Source organism: Rhinopithecus bieti, unplaced genomic scaffold (genome assembly GCF_001698545.2).
Source record: "Rhinopithecus bieti isolate Rb0 unplaced genomic scaffold, ASM169854v2 scaffold_34818, whole genome shotgun sequence".
Taxonomy (NCBI): domain Eukaryota; kingdom Metazoa; phylum Chordata; class Mammalia; order Primates; family Cercopithecidae; genus Rhinopithecus; species Rhinopithecus bieti.
In genome coordinates this window covers 1,156,337-1,174,383 of record NW_016815484.1, presented here as the reverse complement: position 1 = coordinate 1,174,383, position 18,047 = coordinate 1,156,337, and the positions used below count along the sequence as shown (strand labels likewise).

The 18,047-nt window shown below is 44.5% G+C and overlaps 1 protein-coding gene across 11 annotated transcripts in view; it reads right to left on the bottom strand.

The window, feature by feature from the left end:
* EGFLAM (EGF like, fibronectin type III and laminin G domains) overlaps positions 1-18,047 on the bottom strand; it is a 231,373-nt gene that overhangs the window by 35,687 nt on the left and 177,639 nt on the right. For all 11 annotated transcript variants that reach the window (XM_017853199.1, XM_017853202.1, XM_017853201.1 and 8 more), the window contains 4 exons: positions 17,164-17,308; positions 11,582-11,771; positions 4,471-4,596; positions 2,204-2,447 (listed from right to left, as the gene is read on the bottom strand). In XM_017853199.1, the coding sequence (XP_017708688.1) occupies positions 2,204-2,447; positions 4,471-4,596; positions 11,582-11,771; positions 17,164-17,308 (705 nt within the window). The remainder of the gene's footprint in view (positions 1-2,203; positions 2,448-4,470; positions 4,597-11,581; positions 11,772-17,163; positions 17,309-18,047) is intronic.

Below are 18,047 nucleotides of genomic sequence, written 5' to 3'. Positions count from 1 at the left end.
GATCATCTTTAGAAAACCATGAGGAATACCAATGGGCACAATTATTGAAAGGTCACCACCCCCTCACTTGATTTTTTTTTGCTTTGGCAAATGCTTTTGTGATTTGTTCTTAGCAATTAGAATTTAATCACCTTGGCTAAATCAATATGCAATAAAGAAATAAGCAGCCCTTTTTAAGTGGTCTATCTCCATAACAGAGCCATCTCATGTTTTCGTACTGCAGAGGTCATTTGCTGTCAATATGCCACCTTCTTCAACATCCTTTTATTGATCACGGCCATCAAGAACTCATTTCGATTGTTGTGATTTTTTAATCAAGTTCATAATGAATTTGCCCATCTTATCCTTTTCCTAAAGTTAAAATGATCTGGCCACTTCTGCAACTTCCTGTAGTTTGGGTTTTCACTGCATTTTCTTAATTAAGCAAGAAGTCTTTGAAATGGTTTTCAAAATAAACAGCTTCCAACGGGGCATCTGAAACACCAAGAGTAATCACTGTTGTTAGGTTACGCTCAGGAGGCGATGCGATAAGGGGACAGATGGTGGTTTGTCCCTTAGAAACTCTTGCCTCATTTTCATCACCTAATTCTGAAAAATTCTTTTTCCAGTTGCCTTTCCTGACAGGCAGTGAAACAATAACTTAATAAATGTACAAAAAAAAATTAAAAACATCTCGTGTCAAAAATAAGCACAGAGTTATGAAAGAGAGAAATGCTGGACTTCTAAGGGTTCCATGTGCTCGTGACCCCACAGCTGGAGCTGCCACTGCAGAGAGGCAGTGTGGAGGGGGCAGTCTGTCCAGGAGGAGGGCTGATGAGCCCTGACCCTCTGCTGGATCTTTCTGGTCATTCCTTATCCAGGAAGAAAACCATTTAAAAGTGCAAGGTGATATTCAAGGTGTCTTCCTTTGTCAACCTGACATACAGTTCTAAGTGAATTGCTTTGGCTATTTTGCATAATCATATGTAAATTGAATCAATTAAATCCCCAACAAAGTTGTCTTGAAATATAGGATGTTTTTGCATAACCAGAGGTACAACAATATGTATCCATTCCCCTAGGGGGGAAGGTGTCACTGATGTGCAGGAATTCAGCCACAAGGACAAAACAAACCATCCTTTTAAGAACTGTTAAAACCTAATGCAGTGAGCATTTTCTATCAGCCAGGAAAAATGGTCAGTAGTGAAGGACAATGCGTGGTTTTAGCATCTCACCCACATACTCTTTTTAAACATGACAGTCTAGCAATATGAAGAGTGATGGAAAACAGTTTGCAACATTCTTTGAAACAACAGACTGACTGATATCATGTTACAGGGCACCATGGAGCAAAACATTCTAGTGAGTTTCAAAAGAGAAGCATTAGATAAACGTAGGAACAAGAAGTATGTCTGCATTCGATTAGTGGCCCCTCTGGCTTGAAGGTTAAAACTACCATCAATGCAATAAAAAGATGGGAGGCATAAATAAAAGCATCTGCATCTACAAACTACAGGCTCCAAGGAACAATCCACCTGCTAAGTAATTTAATAGCACAAACTAGATAACAGTAGGAAAGTTTTGACTACTCAGACCAGTTCTGCAAACACCAGCAAGTACTGCAGAAGCACCCATTTCCTGCTATGCTATTGAAACCACTCATCGCACATCTTTCTTGAGCATACTGCTTAGGGAACGGGTCTTTGCATTGCTGATGATTCACTGTCAGTTTCCATTAAAGAAATAGTTCAAGAGGAAAGAGAAAATTTAGAGTGAGGTCATCAAGGACATTTTTGTTCAAAAATATTAATACTTTTTTACTAGTTGACATGTATTTGCTGGATGCCCATCATTTGACGCTCTGTATAAGATACTGATTAGTTACAGTTCGTCAAGTTTCTGCGGATGACGTGGCATAACTTCAGGTGGAAATGGAGGCAGTTTACCTCCACCTGAAGCAAGTCCATTTTCCATAGGTTGAAGCATAGAATTGCACCTGTTGGGTAGTTATTTGAGAAAAGGAAGCCTTGTGGGAAGGAGAGTACTCTCTATGGGAAGCCTGCAATCTGCCTGAAGCAGGATGAGTCAGCACAAGTTTCAGAAGATAAGCACGTAGAAAAGACAGGGCGAGTGTGAGCTGCTGAATGGCAAGTTGGGTTTTTTTCTGAAGTGGTTACTATTTGCCTTTTTAAGGGAAAGGGTCCCAGAAGGTTTCAGCCCTCACCTGAGAACACCAGTCCCAGAGCCACAGTCAAAGCGGAACTCCACATGGCCCCCTGCCATGTTGATGGACAGGAAGTCTTTGCTGCCTGTGTCATAGCTGTACAGGAGAACACCATCTCCTGAGTCTGGCCGAAATGTGATCTCAAACTCCATGAAGGAAAGGTAATGCTGGGGCTCCAGTGGCCAGGGAGTTGCAGCGTAGGATCTCAGAGACTCTCTGAATTGAGGAATGGTCAAGATGAAAGCTGAAAAAACAAGCACGGTGTTAGAAATCAATCTGTGGCAGAAACTGGCCAGATGTGCACCCACAGCCCTGTTCTTTTCCTCCTGGGTACAGACCTAAACTATAATTCCCAGCGGCCCTGCAGTTACGTTGCTGGTGTGACTGAATTCTGGCCAGTAGAATATGGGTGAAAGAATCATAGAGAACCCTAGGTGTGACCCCTAAAACTTTCCTCCATCCTCCATGCTCTTCCTCTCCTCTTGCATGCTGGCAGGATGCAGGTATCAGTGGAGGACTCCTAAGGTCCTAGAAGAGCCATTAGATGGAAGGAAACTGTGTCCCTGTGTAACTGTGTGGAGCAGAACGCCCTCTCTCACCATCGTCTCTGACCTGCAGTGATTTTGTAATATGAGCAAGAACCAGCCTTGATTAGTAAGGCTTCTGAAATATGAGATGGTATGTAACAGCATTGGCTTACCCTGACTCATATGCCCTCTTTTAGGTGACATGAGATTTGAGATTACAAACATTTTGCCCAGCATGGTATTTTAGGTCCAAATCTGAATTAAGGAAGAATTTGACTAGTTTTGTGATCTTAGCCTCAGTTTTACTTTCTTTTTATTTTAATTTTAGAATTCGGCAAAAATGATTTTCCAAAATCATTTTTGGAACCCTCCATGATTTTCCAAAATCTTTGAAATTTTCTGTTATTATTTGCGTGTGTGTACACATATGTGTATTCGTGTGTGTGTTTCCATGTTTATATACACATAGTGTATGCATGTATACATATTTACATACTCTCTGTACATTCAGTATTAAAGTGTGGAATAATTTAGTAGAACAGTACAAATAAAGATTAATTTTGTCCCATCACATTGTTCATGTTTCTGTGTCTATCTTCCCAATCCATTTTTTTTTTCCAAGATGGAGTCTCGCTCCGTCACCCAGGCTGGAGTATAGTGGTGCTATATGGGCTCACCGCAACCTCCGCCTTCTGGGTTCAAGCAATTCTCCTGCCTCAGCCTCTCAAGTAGCTGGGATTACAGTCGTGCACCATCACGCCCAGCTGATTTTTGTATTTTTAGTAGAGATGGGGTTTCACCACGTTGGCCTCGTGATCCGCCTACCTCGGCCTCCCAAAGTGCTGGGATTATAGGCATGAGCCATCGCACCTGGCCCCACCTTCCCTATCTTTTATCAGAAATTGACAGATATTCTAAAGAGCATGAGCATGAGCTTTAAATGCTTTGAATTCAGTCTGATACAAACCATACCAATACAGGCTTTTACTTGGGAGGCAGAGGCAGGAGAATGGTGTGAACCCGGGAAGCGGAGCTTGCAGTGAGCCGACATCGTGCCACTGCGCTCCAGCCTGGGCGACAGAGCGAGACTCCGTCTCAAAAAAAAAAAAAAAAAGAAAAAAAGTTATTCAAGGGCCAAGAGGAGTCCACTCATTCTTAGCATCTTGAAATGAACATATGTTTGGCTGAGGGACGGAAGGTGCCCTGCAGTAAGAAGTGCTGAAAGGCTCAACATCAGATGAGTGAGTTATCTTTACTAAACAAATTTTGGCAGTCAGACACTCCAACCTGGTTAAAAAAAATGTTTCCCCCATCTCTCCCAGCAAAGCAGTGTTGATCCCATAAAAGTGTATAGGGCTTTGTTAGCTTTGTTAAAAGTACATTGATGAGGCCTAGCGGGTGGATCACTTGAGGCCAGGAGTTTGAGGGCAGCCTGGCCAACATGGTGTAACCGCATCTCTACTAAAAATACAAAAATTAGCTGGGCGTGGTGGCACACGCCTGTAGTCCCAGCTACTCAGGAGGCTGAGGCAGAAGAGAATCACTTGAACCCAGGAGGCAGAAGTTGCAATGAGCCGAGATGTGCCACTGCACTCCAGCCTGGATAACAGAGGGAGCCGTTGTCTCAAAAAAAAAAAAAAAAAAAAAAAAAAAAAAAAAAAAAACCTACATGGATGATAAAGTACATCTACACAAATTAACATGCAGATAGAAACTGCTATCAACTTGCTTCTTTCTCACCGTCTTCACAGTGTCGACCTTTAAACCCAAGGGGACAGAGGCAAATGTAGGAGTCGGCTTTGATTGCTGTACAGGTGCCACCATTGACGCACGAGGCCTCATCGCAGATTCCACTGCTGCATTCCCCTAAATACAGAATAGGAATTACAAAGCCCATCTGCCATGTGTGCCAGTCCAACACAGTGGCACTGACCCCACCAGCAGCTCATGGTTCTGAATAAATACAGTTCAGTTCTTACTCCTGTTGATTTGCAGCTCTGCACAACTGCAAATAGGCTTTCAGCATAAGTGGAACCTGCTCTTCATTTTAATTTGATTTTGGTTTGTCCTGTATGAAGAGCCATAGAGACTTTAAAAAACATGATGGACACAATAAATCAAATAATACATTTCTGGGCAATTTTATGACCACTAACTGGGATGACTGAGCTGTTTCTGCTTTAATTCATCTCTCTGTTGCTCCCACAAGAGCATATTTCAATCCCTCCAATGTCAACAGGGTGTTTATGTTAAAAGCATTCTAAATTGCATGACCCCAATTAGCTTAAGTGCTGCTGCCTTGTTGGTTCAAAGTTGAGACAAGCAAGGTAGGCACAGAAGGGGTTACTCAGCCACATCTAAGCTGATTAACTCACCTGGATTGTCAACTCCTCTGTCTGGGGTAGGAAGCAGAGAGAGAGGGCCCCATAATACGTTGGCACATGGGTTTCAGAATCCCTATTTCTACTTCCAAAGTTACACCCTGATGAGGGACAGAAAGGTGGCCTGCAGTAAGAAGGCTGAAAGGCTTAACACCCGATGAGTGAGTTCTCTTCACCAAACAGATCAGAGAGATCTAGAAAGGGTATCCTTTGTCATTTTCAAGTGCAGGTCATCAGAGGAAAACAAATGGACTTTTCATGGGCTGTTTTTCTTCTGCTTCTTTGTGTTTTCTCTTTGTGTGTAAGAAATCAGTTAAGACAGATGGACCACCATCTGGCCCAGAACCACATGAGGGAGTACAAAACACTTTTTCTGGGGGTGGAGGTAGAAGGGCGTGCCCCTGGAAATGAAGGGTCCAGCTGTGCTCTCTCCCAGTCGTCAAGGCTTCCCTCTGCATGAGCTGGTAGCCCACCCTGTGAGGGCAGGAGCCTCCCCTGGCCTGAGTGTGTCATCTTGGCCGGATGAATCTCTCACCCTTCCCTCCTTGAATTGGTCCAGACTTTTCATAAAGACTCACTGGGAGGACGGGTAAGGGCCAGGCACCCAGGGGAGACCCAGGAGAGGAGACTGACTTCAGGGACTGCTAACAGAATTAAATTAAAGCCCGTGCAGATGGCTTGCCACCCCAGCTGGGGTGGGCTAGCCTCTGTGAATTCCAGCTGGTGGCTACTGCATGTTCAGGCAGACATGGCCAGTGGTCTCCAGCCACAGCCCTAAGAATGTCACGCCCAGCATTCGCAGTCTCCACAGAGATGCTGGCTGACTTCGATCTTAAAGAGCCAAACTCTCAAACGTCCCTGAGCCCTGCCAATTTCTGTGCGCTGTGATTCCTTCCCAGAGCTTGGCTAGATCCACAGAAAGAAGCGGAGTCCTTGTATGTTATTTTAGATGAACAGAAAAGGATTACTTTACAAATCTTATGCATTTTAACTATTTTTTTAAGAGGTGAGGGTAGGGTAGGGGAGGTCATGAAAGCCAGATGGAGTTGCTGACTTGGTGAAAGCAGCATTTCAGCAAGATTACTCTGGGAATGGCACGCAAGACAGACTGATGAGTGACAGGAGTGGAGGAGAGGAAAGAAGTCCTATAGGGGAGTGAACAGGGTGGCCACAAAGAAACTGGAGAGACTGTGAAGGATCAGACATCCAAGGAAGGAAGAAATGAGAGATTCACTGTAGTGGTCGAAGGGCAAGAAGATTCCTCCAGCACAATCTCAATATTTGTAGCTTGAAAGACTAAAAGAATGGTGCAGGAGGGAAGAAATAAGAGTGGCTGTGGACAGGACCTGACTTCTGCAAAGCAAAGGGAGAGGTTGCTTTGGTTGGATTTAAGTCTAAGATGACTGTGGAAATACTCAGTGCTGGTATCAGGCCTTGAAAGAAGGGAGAGAGGTTCCCAGAGTTTCCAAACCGGTGTGGGTACAGGGTCACACAAGGCATGGCACCTGTGTGAGCTGGAGAGAACCTAAGCATGGGTGAGTAAGCCACAGCAGGGGCTCTGTGAACCGAGAAGGAAAAAATATTGCATGTGTATTTTGCCTAGCCTCTGCCTGGAGCTGGGTATGTATTTCCATCAACTTTCAACGCAGGCAAGATACTTCCAGTATTAGTAGTTCTTGTGACTTGTGACCAACAGACCTCACAGTTGTTGTCACATTCCATTTATTGCACATATTTCAAAGTATCATTTATACTTGTTGCTACTTTGAAGTCATGGGAGTTATTTCACCCACCATTAAATAATTCTGTTCCTTAATGCTCTATAAAGGAGCACATATATTATTGTAAAAGCAAAACAAAAAATATATGATAGGGCTGGGTTTCAGTATAATTATTTCCCCTTATAATATTACATATATTATTTTTCTCCATTTAAGAACATCGTTATGAGAAGAGGCCCATGAGCTTCCCCAGACCACCAAAGGGGGCTGCAGTGCAAAAAAGGTTAAGAACTCCTGGGCTACTGAGAAGAGAGAACCCTGGCAGCAAGAGCCCAGGGAAGCCAGGAAGGGTGAGTGCAGAGTGTAGCTGAATAGGTTCATTTTAGGGGGAAAACTCTCAACTCAGAGTGATGAGGAGGAGAGGTGGGTGCGGCAAGGTCATGTATACATGGACCTCATCATCAATATGTAAAGTCACTTTCACCAGCGCCTACTATAGGCTGGCTGTTGTGTAGGTTTCTGCTAGATAAGAAAGCAAGAGGTAGAAGAGAAATAAGACTTTTTTTTTTTTTTTTTTTTTTTTTTTTTTTTTTTTTTTTTGAGACGGAGTCTCGCTCTGTCGCCCAGGCTGGAGTGCAGTGGCTGGATCTCAGCTCACTGCAAGCTCCGCCTCCCGGGTTTACGCCATTCTCTCGCCTCAGCCTCCCGAGTAGCTGGGACTACAGGCGCCCGCCATCTCGCCCGGCTAATTGTTTGTATTTTTTTTTTTAGTAGAGACAGGGTTTCACCGTGTTAGCCAGGATGGTCTCGATCTCCTGACCTCGTGATCCGCCCGTCTCGGCCTCCCAAAGTGCTGGGATTACAGGCTTGAGCCACCGCGCCCGGCCAGAAGAGAAATAAGACTTCTAAGGAGGGGAAAGAATGTGGAACATTATTGGGTGGAGTTCCTTAAAGAGACCATGAACAAGGAGAAAATTCCCTGTCTCCAGCCCCCAATCCATAACCGAGGCCCACCTATTTTTCCCCTAATGATCTGTCAGATCTCTCTCTGTTTCTACCACCACTACCACCTGGATTAAACCGTCATTTGTCATGTGACCTACTGCAATAGACCTCAGCTGCTCTACATGTATCCCTGAAAGCCCCTTCTAATGAGCTTTCAGGGGGATCTTCTCAAATCACAAACTACATCATGGCACCCATCCCCCACTTCCTCTTCCCCTGGAATGAACCCTTCCCTCGCCTGGAACGTCCTTCTCTCCCTTCTCCACATTTTCACTCCTACTCTTGCTTCATATTAACATCCTCTTCTGAGAAACTCTTTCCCCGGCCCCCAAACCCTACAACCTCCCTATTGAACATCACCATTGCAGCATCACTTCTCCTTCATAACACTTACCCCAGGTGTAACTTCACCATCACTGTGTGATTATTATATTAATTTGGTCTCTCCTCATGGTAACCATATGAGGACTGAGCCGGATCCTGCCTTGTTCATTACTTGATCTCCAGCACCCAACACTGTGACAAGCACTAAGCAGGTGCTCAGTGAAGTATTTATTGAGTGAAATGAGGAAAAGAGCTGGTAAGCCAGGGTGAGACCCATGGTCACCACAGACCCCTTGAATCTCAAATCCGGGAAGTGGCTCTGTGACTGCTCCAGCAGAGTGGGGATATCCAAGACAGGATTGGCATAAATGAGCGGTGGAAATATAGGTTTGAGAATCTGAATGGAAATAATCAAGAGCTGGACCAGAGAACACAAAATTTGCTGAGATTTCTGACTAACTATTGTAGAATGTGACTTGCAGAGAGCACAGGAGCTGGGAACAGGCTAACGAAAGACAAGAAATGAAGTGGAAGGAACTGAGTAATGAAAGGCCCCTCTGGGGAATGAAAACAGGTTTAGTGGGAAGGCAGAGAAGAAGTCACAGCTGAAGATGGCAATGCCAAGTTAGAGATATCAGACAGGAAACCATGACCTCCCTGGTGAGGCCGCGTTTGACTTACAAAAACTTGAATTTCAGGAGGAGTAACCCAAAGGACAGCAAACATGAAAGCTGAGGAAGGATAACCAGCCCCACTCTTATAACCCAGGGGAAAATGAAATGGGAAGAAATGTAAAACACCAACATGGCTGACAGGTGCCATTAACATTCACAGAGAGAAATCTATACAGTAATCCAATAGCTGTATCCAGGGAGCTGGAGCCCGCAAGAGAGGTCTTTTTGGTGCCACCTGCTGGAGAAGCGGATATCACACTGTGCCGGAATTAACAAAGCTGGCCCAACTTTGCAACCTCTGAACTACCTGTAAGAGGTTTCCATGCCATCTCAGGACTGCCAGGTTTATTCAGGGCTGTTCCCCTGAAGAAACAGATTATAGCTGGTTTGATGGGTAGGATTAGAATATGAATAATAATATTAATAACAGGAAATATTTATGAAATGTTTGTGATGTGCAAAGCCCTATTCTAAGTGCTTTTTATGCACCACAACTCATTTAAACAAAATAATCTTATGAGGTAGATACTATTTCTAGATGTGGAGACTGAGTTGCAAAAATTTTTCAAATCCAGGTAATCTGCCTTCAGGGTCCAGGCTCATAAACAAGGCATGTGATTCCTAATGGAATGGCTGGTTCTTATGTTCTGAATCATCACAGAGAGAAAACGGATTTTGGAGACATTGTCCTACCATAGTGACAACTTTAATAATTGTTTCAGTCATTGCTGCTTACTGTTTACTTTGACCAAGTAATCAACGGATGGTAAACTTTTTTTGTTAAGTAAACTGCATCTTTTATAGTTATAACAATGGCATCACCTATAGGAGTGAACAAGGTGGAGGGAAACAATTTGGTAGCCATTGATGTAGTTGATTTTGTTAAGAGGGTAGTCCCTGGTGCCAGAATGGCTGAGGTCACATTAGGCTCTACCACTTAGTACCTGTGTGACCTTGGGCGAGTTACTTAACTGTTCTGCGCCATTGGTTTTTTGTTTTGTTTTGTTTTGTTTTTTGTTTTTTTTAAGACAGAATCTCACTCTGTTGCCCAAGCTGGAGTGTAGTGGCACAATCTCAGCTCACTGCAACCTCTGCCTCCTGAGTTCAAGCAATTCTCCTGCCTCAGCCTCCTGGGTAGCTGGGATTACAGAGGCGTGACACCATGCCCAGCTAATTTTTGTATTTTAGTAGAGACGGAGTTTCACCATGTTGGCCAGGCTGGTCTCCAACTCCTGACCTCAGGTGATTTGCCTGCCTCAGCCTCCCAAAGTGCTGCATGCATGAGCCATCGCATCCAGCCCCATTGGTTCTTATCTGTAAAGTAAGGCTAATGATAGCACCTATTTCATAATAACCTTGGAAAGATCAAAGTAATTTAGAATGATGCCTACTTAAAGTAGGTGCTCAACTAATATTAGCTACAAGAAAAACAAACAAAACAAATAACTGTTCTAGGAGTCATGAGGAATGAATACTACCTCTGATTGAGGAATGGGGAGAGGGATGAATTGATATGTGGTCAAGAAAATGCAGCAAAATGTTAACAGTAGAATCTAGGCAATGAGACTATGATGTTCACTGTGCATTCTTTCAAAATAACATCTGAGAGATGGGGCTTGGCAAAGTCATGAGGATGTGATGCTTAGAGTAGTGAGTGAAAAGGAGAGTATCCTAGAGATATCAATCCAGAGTCCTGATATCATAGAGACCCTGTTATGGACTAAACTGCTTTTCCTCCCAAATTCACAGTTGAAGTCCTAACTCTCTGTATTTGGAGATAGTATCTTTAAGGAGGTATTTAAGGTTAATTGAGGTCATAAGAGTGGGGACTTAATCCGGTCTGATAGGTATCCTTGTAGGAGGATATTTGGACACACAGACATACCAGGGGTGTGCACACACAGAGGAAAGACCCCTGGAGCACACAGTGAGAAGGTGGCTGTCTGCAAGCCAAGGAGAGAGGCCTCCCCAGGAACCAAATTGTCCGGCACCTTGATCTGGGACTTCCAGCCTCCAGAACTGTGGGAAAATTAATTTTGGATGTTTAACTCCCCCAGTCTGCAGTATTTTGTTATGGCAGCTCTAGTAGACAGTCCCTGAATTAACCAACCTGGGAATTATCTACCTGCTGCCTTCAGTGATAGAATAAACATCCTTATTGCTTTAAAAATAAGCCTAGCTCTGCCTGCTACTTTCGATAAGTTATTTAACTTCTGCAAGCCCCAGTTTCTTCATCTATAAAATGGGCATGATAATAATTTCTACCTCTTAGAGTTAGTGTGAAAGTAAATGAGAGAGTGTATGAGAAAATGTTTGGCACTATGATCATGAATTAGAATTCGACCACTTCTTTAAGAAACAGAGAGTATATGAAAGCTCTTCTTACATTACTGTGTTAGCTCTTCCACTGGACTGGGTGAGGTAAGGCAAATAGGCTGGATTGCTTGTTGCTTTGTCCAATAAGACCATGCCATATTTCATCATGAGACCCAAATTGCTAGCAAGACACAATCAGTGTTTGGTCCACCATACTGTTTCCATATCTTGGTGTTCAGATGCAGAGTCAGCATGTCTGCAGAGCACCAGCCTCACCCCTGGGGCCCACCTCCCTCCTGACGTTCTGCAGGTACCAGCTTCCCAGGGTAGCACCTAATGTTGCTGTTCCCTCCACGGGCCAAGCCAGAAAGGCAGTCCCATAAGACATACGTCCCATAAGACTACCCCAACCCACCGGGCAGCCACTTACCCACATCAGCCCCGCTGAGTGCTTTTCCCAGGGGCCAGGGCCTCATGTCGATTCTCCTCCCATTCACAACGAGTGACTGCACACAACCTTGAAAGCCTCGGTTTGTCCCTGTTGCTCTGACCAACCAGTAAGCGCTGGGAGCGCCACCAAGATAGAGAGGTGTCCGGAAAGTAATTTTACTGTATTGGCCCTTTAAGAAAGATGACCACTCATGAATACTCTCACTAAACAAAATTAAAAGCCAAAACACACCAGATTTTTATGAGGGACATGGTTAAGACATCAGTGACAGCTCCAGCGTTTTCTTCCATCTGTATTTATCTTTAAGACCTTGCCTTACTGGAAAATTAAACCCACAATTACCGTAGAGAACTCAATGAGTTTCTCAGAGGGCTGTGCTTCCAGAAGGGAGAATTTTGGAATGTCTAGAAGGGAAGGGAAGGGAGGTCAGAGCCACGCCTGACCCACCAGGCAGTGAACCATGCTAGGCATCCAACAAAAACGTTCTCTTTCCAGTCCTGACACCAGCTGACTGTGTACTTTGGAAGGATCTTAGGGCTATTCTGTGCCTCCAAAGGTGATAATACTAATTTCATATACAGTGGGCTAATCATTACCTTTTCATTGTCCTAGTCACCTTTATACTATATCCTGAGAGAAACATTGTTGGGGTGGGGTGGGGGGTGGGGGGAAATTACCAAACAGATCATGATGCAAAGTGTTTTGAAATTTGCTTATGAATATGACTTTTTTTTAAAGTGTTGTTACAGTGAGGTAGGAAAATTTCCCATCTTAGACCAAACCATGATCTGGATTGCAGGTTTTAAGGTTACAAAATACAGAGCTGAAGATTAGGTGGGACAAAATTAAGTCACCACCCTTGGCCTTTTTTTTTTTTGAGACAGAGTCTTGCTCTGTTGCCCGGGCTGAGCCATCTTGGCTCAATGTAACCTCTGCCTCCTAGGTCCAAGCTATTCTCCTGCCTCAGCCTCCTGAGTAGCTGGGATTACAGGCATGTGCTACCACACCCAGCTAATTTTATATTTTTAGTAGAGACTGGGTTTCACCACGTTGGTCAGGCTGGTTTCGAACTCCTGACCTTGTGATCCACCCGCCTTGGCCTCCCAAAGTGCTGGGATTACAGGAATGAGCCACCATACCTGGCCTGGTCATTCTTTTTTTTATGACCAAAATATCTCATTCACCTGCATTATAGGGTAAGGAAGGGTGTCAGGGAAAGGCACACTGCTAGAACTTAGAAAATGTTCAGAGTGTAAGACTCTGAAACATAATTATGATCCTTTAAACTTCTGTTACCAGCAAGTGGAAAATCTAATCATTATTTTACCTTTTCTGATGAAGAGATAAGAATCATTTGTAAATAGCAGACTGAATACAAGCTAGGATATGGGTTTTCAGGGTCAGTTACTCTGTTTGCCAGCCACTGAGCATGCTGCTTTCATTAGATGAGTTAAACGTCCTCTTGGCTTCTTTCACCAAGATTCTCAGAATTGACTTCTTCTGGATCCCATCCTGGCCCTTCCAGTTTTGTTCCGTGATCTGGGGCCACAGCAGGAGGCTGACAGCTCAATCCTTTTCTAGAGCATAAAGTGCCTTGAAGGGGTGGGTGGCTACTTTGCTGCGCCCTTCGCAAGATCCCCGGCAATAGTCTTCAAACCTGGCTTCAGATGAAGGTTGCCTTCTGATCCCTGGAGCTTGCTTTGCCTGCCTTTACAGAGAAATGGAAGAACTCACATTCTCCCAGGGCAGTCCTTAACGGTTTGGGATGAGTCTGAGGTATAATTTACACTCCAGAGCTCCTCTACTGGATCAGGCAGAAACCATACTCTGAAAAACTTGGCCTGAGATCTCACTCTTGCTGATAACCTCTTCTTCCCTGTCCGTCTCCTCTCTCTCAGCAGTTTCTCCTGGGAGCACTTTCTTAATACATCACTTGCACAGGACTCCACATCTCAGGTCTGTTGCTGGGGAATCTCACTTAAGATAGAATCACTGTCTCTCAGGACAGCTTATTAAACAGCCACACCTGTGGTCCTGCTTGACAACTTGCTTAGCAAATCTTGCTAGTATGGAGGCAATCTTCAGCCTGAGTATCCATAAAGCTACATGCTTCTTGCAATTAATTCCTTTTTTAAAAAAAGATGGTGATATGGCTTGGCTGTGTCTCCACCCAAATATCATCTTGAATTGTAGCTCCCATAATCCCCACGTGTCGTGGGAAGGACTCGGTGGGAGGTAACTGAATCATGGGGGTGTTTACCGCCAGGCTGTTCTCGCAATAGTGAGTTCTCATGAGCTCTGATAGTTTTATAAGGGGCTTTCCCCTCTTCGCTCAGCACTTCTCCTTGCTGCTGCCATGTGAAGAAGGACACGTTTGCTTCCCCTTCCACTATGATTGTAAGTTTTCTGAGGCCTTTCCAGCCATGCAGAATTGTACGTCAATTAAACCTCTTTTCTTTATGAATTACCCAGTCTCGGATATTTCTTCATAGCAGTATGAGAACAGACTAATACAGATGGGGTCTGACTATGTTACCCAGGCTGAAGTGCAGAGCTATTCATAGGCTCAAAGATGACTCACTGCAGGCTTGACCTCCTGGGCTCAAGCGATCCTCCCTCCTTAGCCTCCCAAGTAGCTGGGACTACAGGCATATGCCACAACATCTGGCTAATTTTTCTATTTTTGGTAGAGATGGGGTTTCATCATGTTGCCTAGGCTAGTCTCAAACTCCTGAGCTCAAGTGATCCTCCTGCCTTGGCTTCCCAAAGTGTGAGAATTATAGGTGTGAGCCACTGTGCTTGGCAATTAAATTAATTCTTTTTTTTTTTTTTTTTTTTTGAGATGGAGTCTTGTTCTGTAGCCTAGGCTGGAATGCAATAGTGCAATCTAAGTTCACTGCAACCTCTGCCTCCCAGGTTCAGGTGATTCTCCTGCCTCAGCCTCCTGAGTAGCTGGGATTACAGGCGCCCATCACCACACCTGGCTAATTTTTTAATATTTTTAGTAGAGACAAGGTTTCACATGTTGGCCAGGCTGGTCTCGAACTCCTGACCTCAAGTGACCCACCCACTTTAGCCTCCCAAAGTACTGGTATTGGAGGCAAGAGCCACTGCACCTGGCTCAATTAATTCTTATATTCATTACAATCATAGAATCTTGAGATTAACAAAAAATATAAAAACTCGTATAATTCAAGCTCTCACTGGCTGTTGGATTCCTGCTACATCCCTAACAAGAAGTTTAGATAAGTTACCCCTTGAACACCCCCCAAAGATACCCCCCTCTCCTGAGGTAGTCTGTTGCACTTCTGTCCTTTTATTAGGTGAAGCTAAAATCGACCTCTTGAGGCTCACCCCATTCAGCTTCGGCCTTGGGGGGTCCATGGAGTAAATCTTCCTTTCCCAAGGCTCTTTCTTGAACTCTATAATGAAAAACCACCTTGCATGCCTTCATCTTCACTTCTCCAAACTAAACATTGCTCCTTCAATCAATCATTGAAGGGATTTCAAGTCATCTTCCAGTTTGGGTGACTACCCCTGGAACTGCTCCAATCTGTCTGCAGCCTTCTTAGGATGTGATCCAGATGTGAATGTAATCCTTTCAGAGGATTAGAGTCACTATCCGAGTCACTAGAAGCTATCACATAGTCAACAGAATAGAATAAGATCGTCATCTCCCTTTTTTAGATGCTATGACTCTGTTAACACAGCCTATAATTTCTTTAGCTTATTGTTACCACATGACCCTGTTCGTTAACAGCTATGGAACTTCCCCTGTTTTAAACAATTAGACATTTTCACAGGCTTCTATTGTAGCTTCTCCATTCTGTCTTCATGTTAGCATTTTGGACCCAAGCTAGAAGTTTCTTTATTCCTATCAAACTAACTTTTATCATGTTAGGCCTATAGTTCTGGCACTGATGTAGTTCACTGACCCTGTCTTTTTCTTACCTAGCCATCAGAGCATAAACAGTCTCCCTGGATTCGCATTTACAAAATTTGAATTCTTGTTCCTTTGGAATCACTGGGATCCAAATTAATGAGATATTTTCTTCTATATTTTGGAAGGCAGGATGTCAGCAAGGCATAGCCCTTTATATCAGGGGTCCCCAACCATGGCCATGGACCCATACCAATCTGTGGCCTGTTAGGAACCAGGGTGCACTGCAGAAGGTGAGTGGCGGGGTGAGCGAGCATTTCCGCCTGAGCTCCGCCTCCTGTCAGATCAGCTGTGCCATTAGCTTCTTAGAGGAGCATGAACCCTATTGTGAACTGCACGGGCGAGGGATCCAGGTGACACGCTCCTTCTGAGACTCTAACCATGCCTGACGATCTGAGATGGAACACTTTCATCCTGAAATCAAACGCCCGCCCTGGTCCATGGAAAAACTGACTTCCACAAAACTGGTCCCTGGTGCCAAAAAGGTTGGGGACCACTGCTTTATATAATGTGCCTTGCTGGCAAAGAGTAGAGAGGAGCCCAAGCAGGGAGGAAGCTGTAGACATATAAACAAAGGCTTTCTTGCTACATTTTTCCTTGGAGAATATAGACACCTGCCTGATTATAATTATAGGCTCAGTTCCTTGGCAGGCTGCTAATCCAAACTGTTTATTCTGAATATAGTCCTAAAATTGCTCAGACCATAACAAATATGTGAATACTAGGTGATTTGCTAAGTAGCCCAACAGTCCAGCTTTTTTTTTTTTTTTTTTTTTTTTTACCATTTCCTATAATTACGGCCCCCCTCAAACGTAGATGAACAGCTTATTCCTGCATTTTGAACCAAATGAACCTTTCAAGACTATCTTCTGAAGCCACAGGATTGCAACACCCCTGTCCTAAAAGCAAGCTTTGTGTTTGACACGAATAATGGCTTCTAGGCTGGGTGTGGTGGCTCATCCCTGTCACCCCAGCACTTGGGAGGCCTAGGTGGGAGAACTGCTTGCGTCCAGGAGTTCATGATCAGCCTGGGCAACACAGTGAAACTCTATCTCTACAAATAAAAATAAAAAGAAAGAAATTAGCCAGGCATGGTGGCACATGCCTGTAGTTCCAGCTGCTTGGGAGGCTGAGGTGGCATGGTTTCAACTAGGGAGGTAGAGGCTGCAGTAAGCTATGATTCTGCCACTGCACTCCAGCCTGGGGGACAGAGTGAGACCCTCTGCCTCCAAGTAATAATAGTAATAATGGGTTCTATTCTTCCAATATGGGCCTTCTTCTACCGCTGGCTTTGATGTACTTAGGAAAGAGAACATATCCTCGGGCACAGGCCTGCAGCCTTCATACCTGTACACCAACAGCAATGATGCTTGTAAGTTGAATTCTTCTCTTTGGTAGATGTGAGGTGGGTGTGTGTCCTGAAAGCTCACCTGGAGTGCAAGACCACTCAAGAGCACATCAAAGGTCTGTTGCATGGGTTCACCGTGAGAAATAGGCCTCACCAAGCCCATCCAGAACTTGAATCCTGCAGACGCTGCCACGGCTCTGTGCAGTGAGCCCCTCTCAGGAGGCTCATGGTGAGTGGTACGTGGGGTGGGCAGGGTGTGGGGCTCATACTTACCTGAGACTGGCCTGTCACCGGGGTGCCGTTGTTCAGCTGCAGCAGCCCGTTCTGCCCATCTCTGTAGAGCATAACTGTGTGCCAGCCCCCCAGTTTGATTTTGGTCTCACTTACGATGATGGCAACCCCAGTTCCACAATTAAACCTGTTGGGGAGGAAAAGGAAAAGAAGATTCTTTGAAGAACCAGCTCATTATGCTTTCAGACTCCATGGACGTCACTTCCAGGTCAACAGCTCCTTTCCGAGTCAGTCTGTTCAGAGTTATGTTTATGAATATCAAGTGCTGTTGAAATCAATACAGGGAAGAACTAGGCACCTCTTCCTGGGGACCATCTCCGTCTAGTTATCTTTCATCTGCCCATAGGACCTTTCAACGTAGGACCTTTGTTAGCCTGATTTTTTCTGCAACTTAGAAAATCATGGGCATTTGCGTACTGTGCTCGCTACCTGTGTGATGGGATCTGTACTCCAAGCCTCAGCATCATGCAGTATTCCCATGTAGCAAACCTGCGCATGTACCCCCTGTATTTAAAATAAAGTTGACATTAGGCCAGGCATGGTAGTTTACATCTGTAATCCCAGCACTTTGGGAGGCCAAGGTGGGAGGATCACCCGAGGTCAGGAGTTCAAGACCAGCCTGACCAACATGGTGAAACTCCATCTCTACTAAAAATACAAAGATTAGCTGGGCATGGTGGCAGGTGCCTGTAGTCCAGAGGCAGAGGCAGCAGAATCGTTTGAACCCAGGAGGCAGAGGTTACAGTAAGCCAAGTTCACGCCACTGCCTGGGCAACAGAGTGAAACTCTGTCCCCAAAATAAATAAAAATAAAAATAAAAAATACAAGTTGAAATTTTAGAAAACTGGGCATGGTGGCCCATGTCT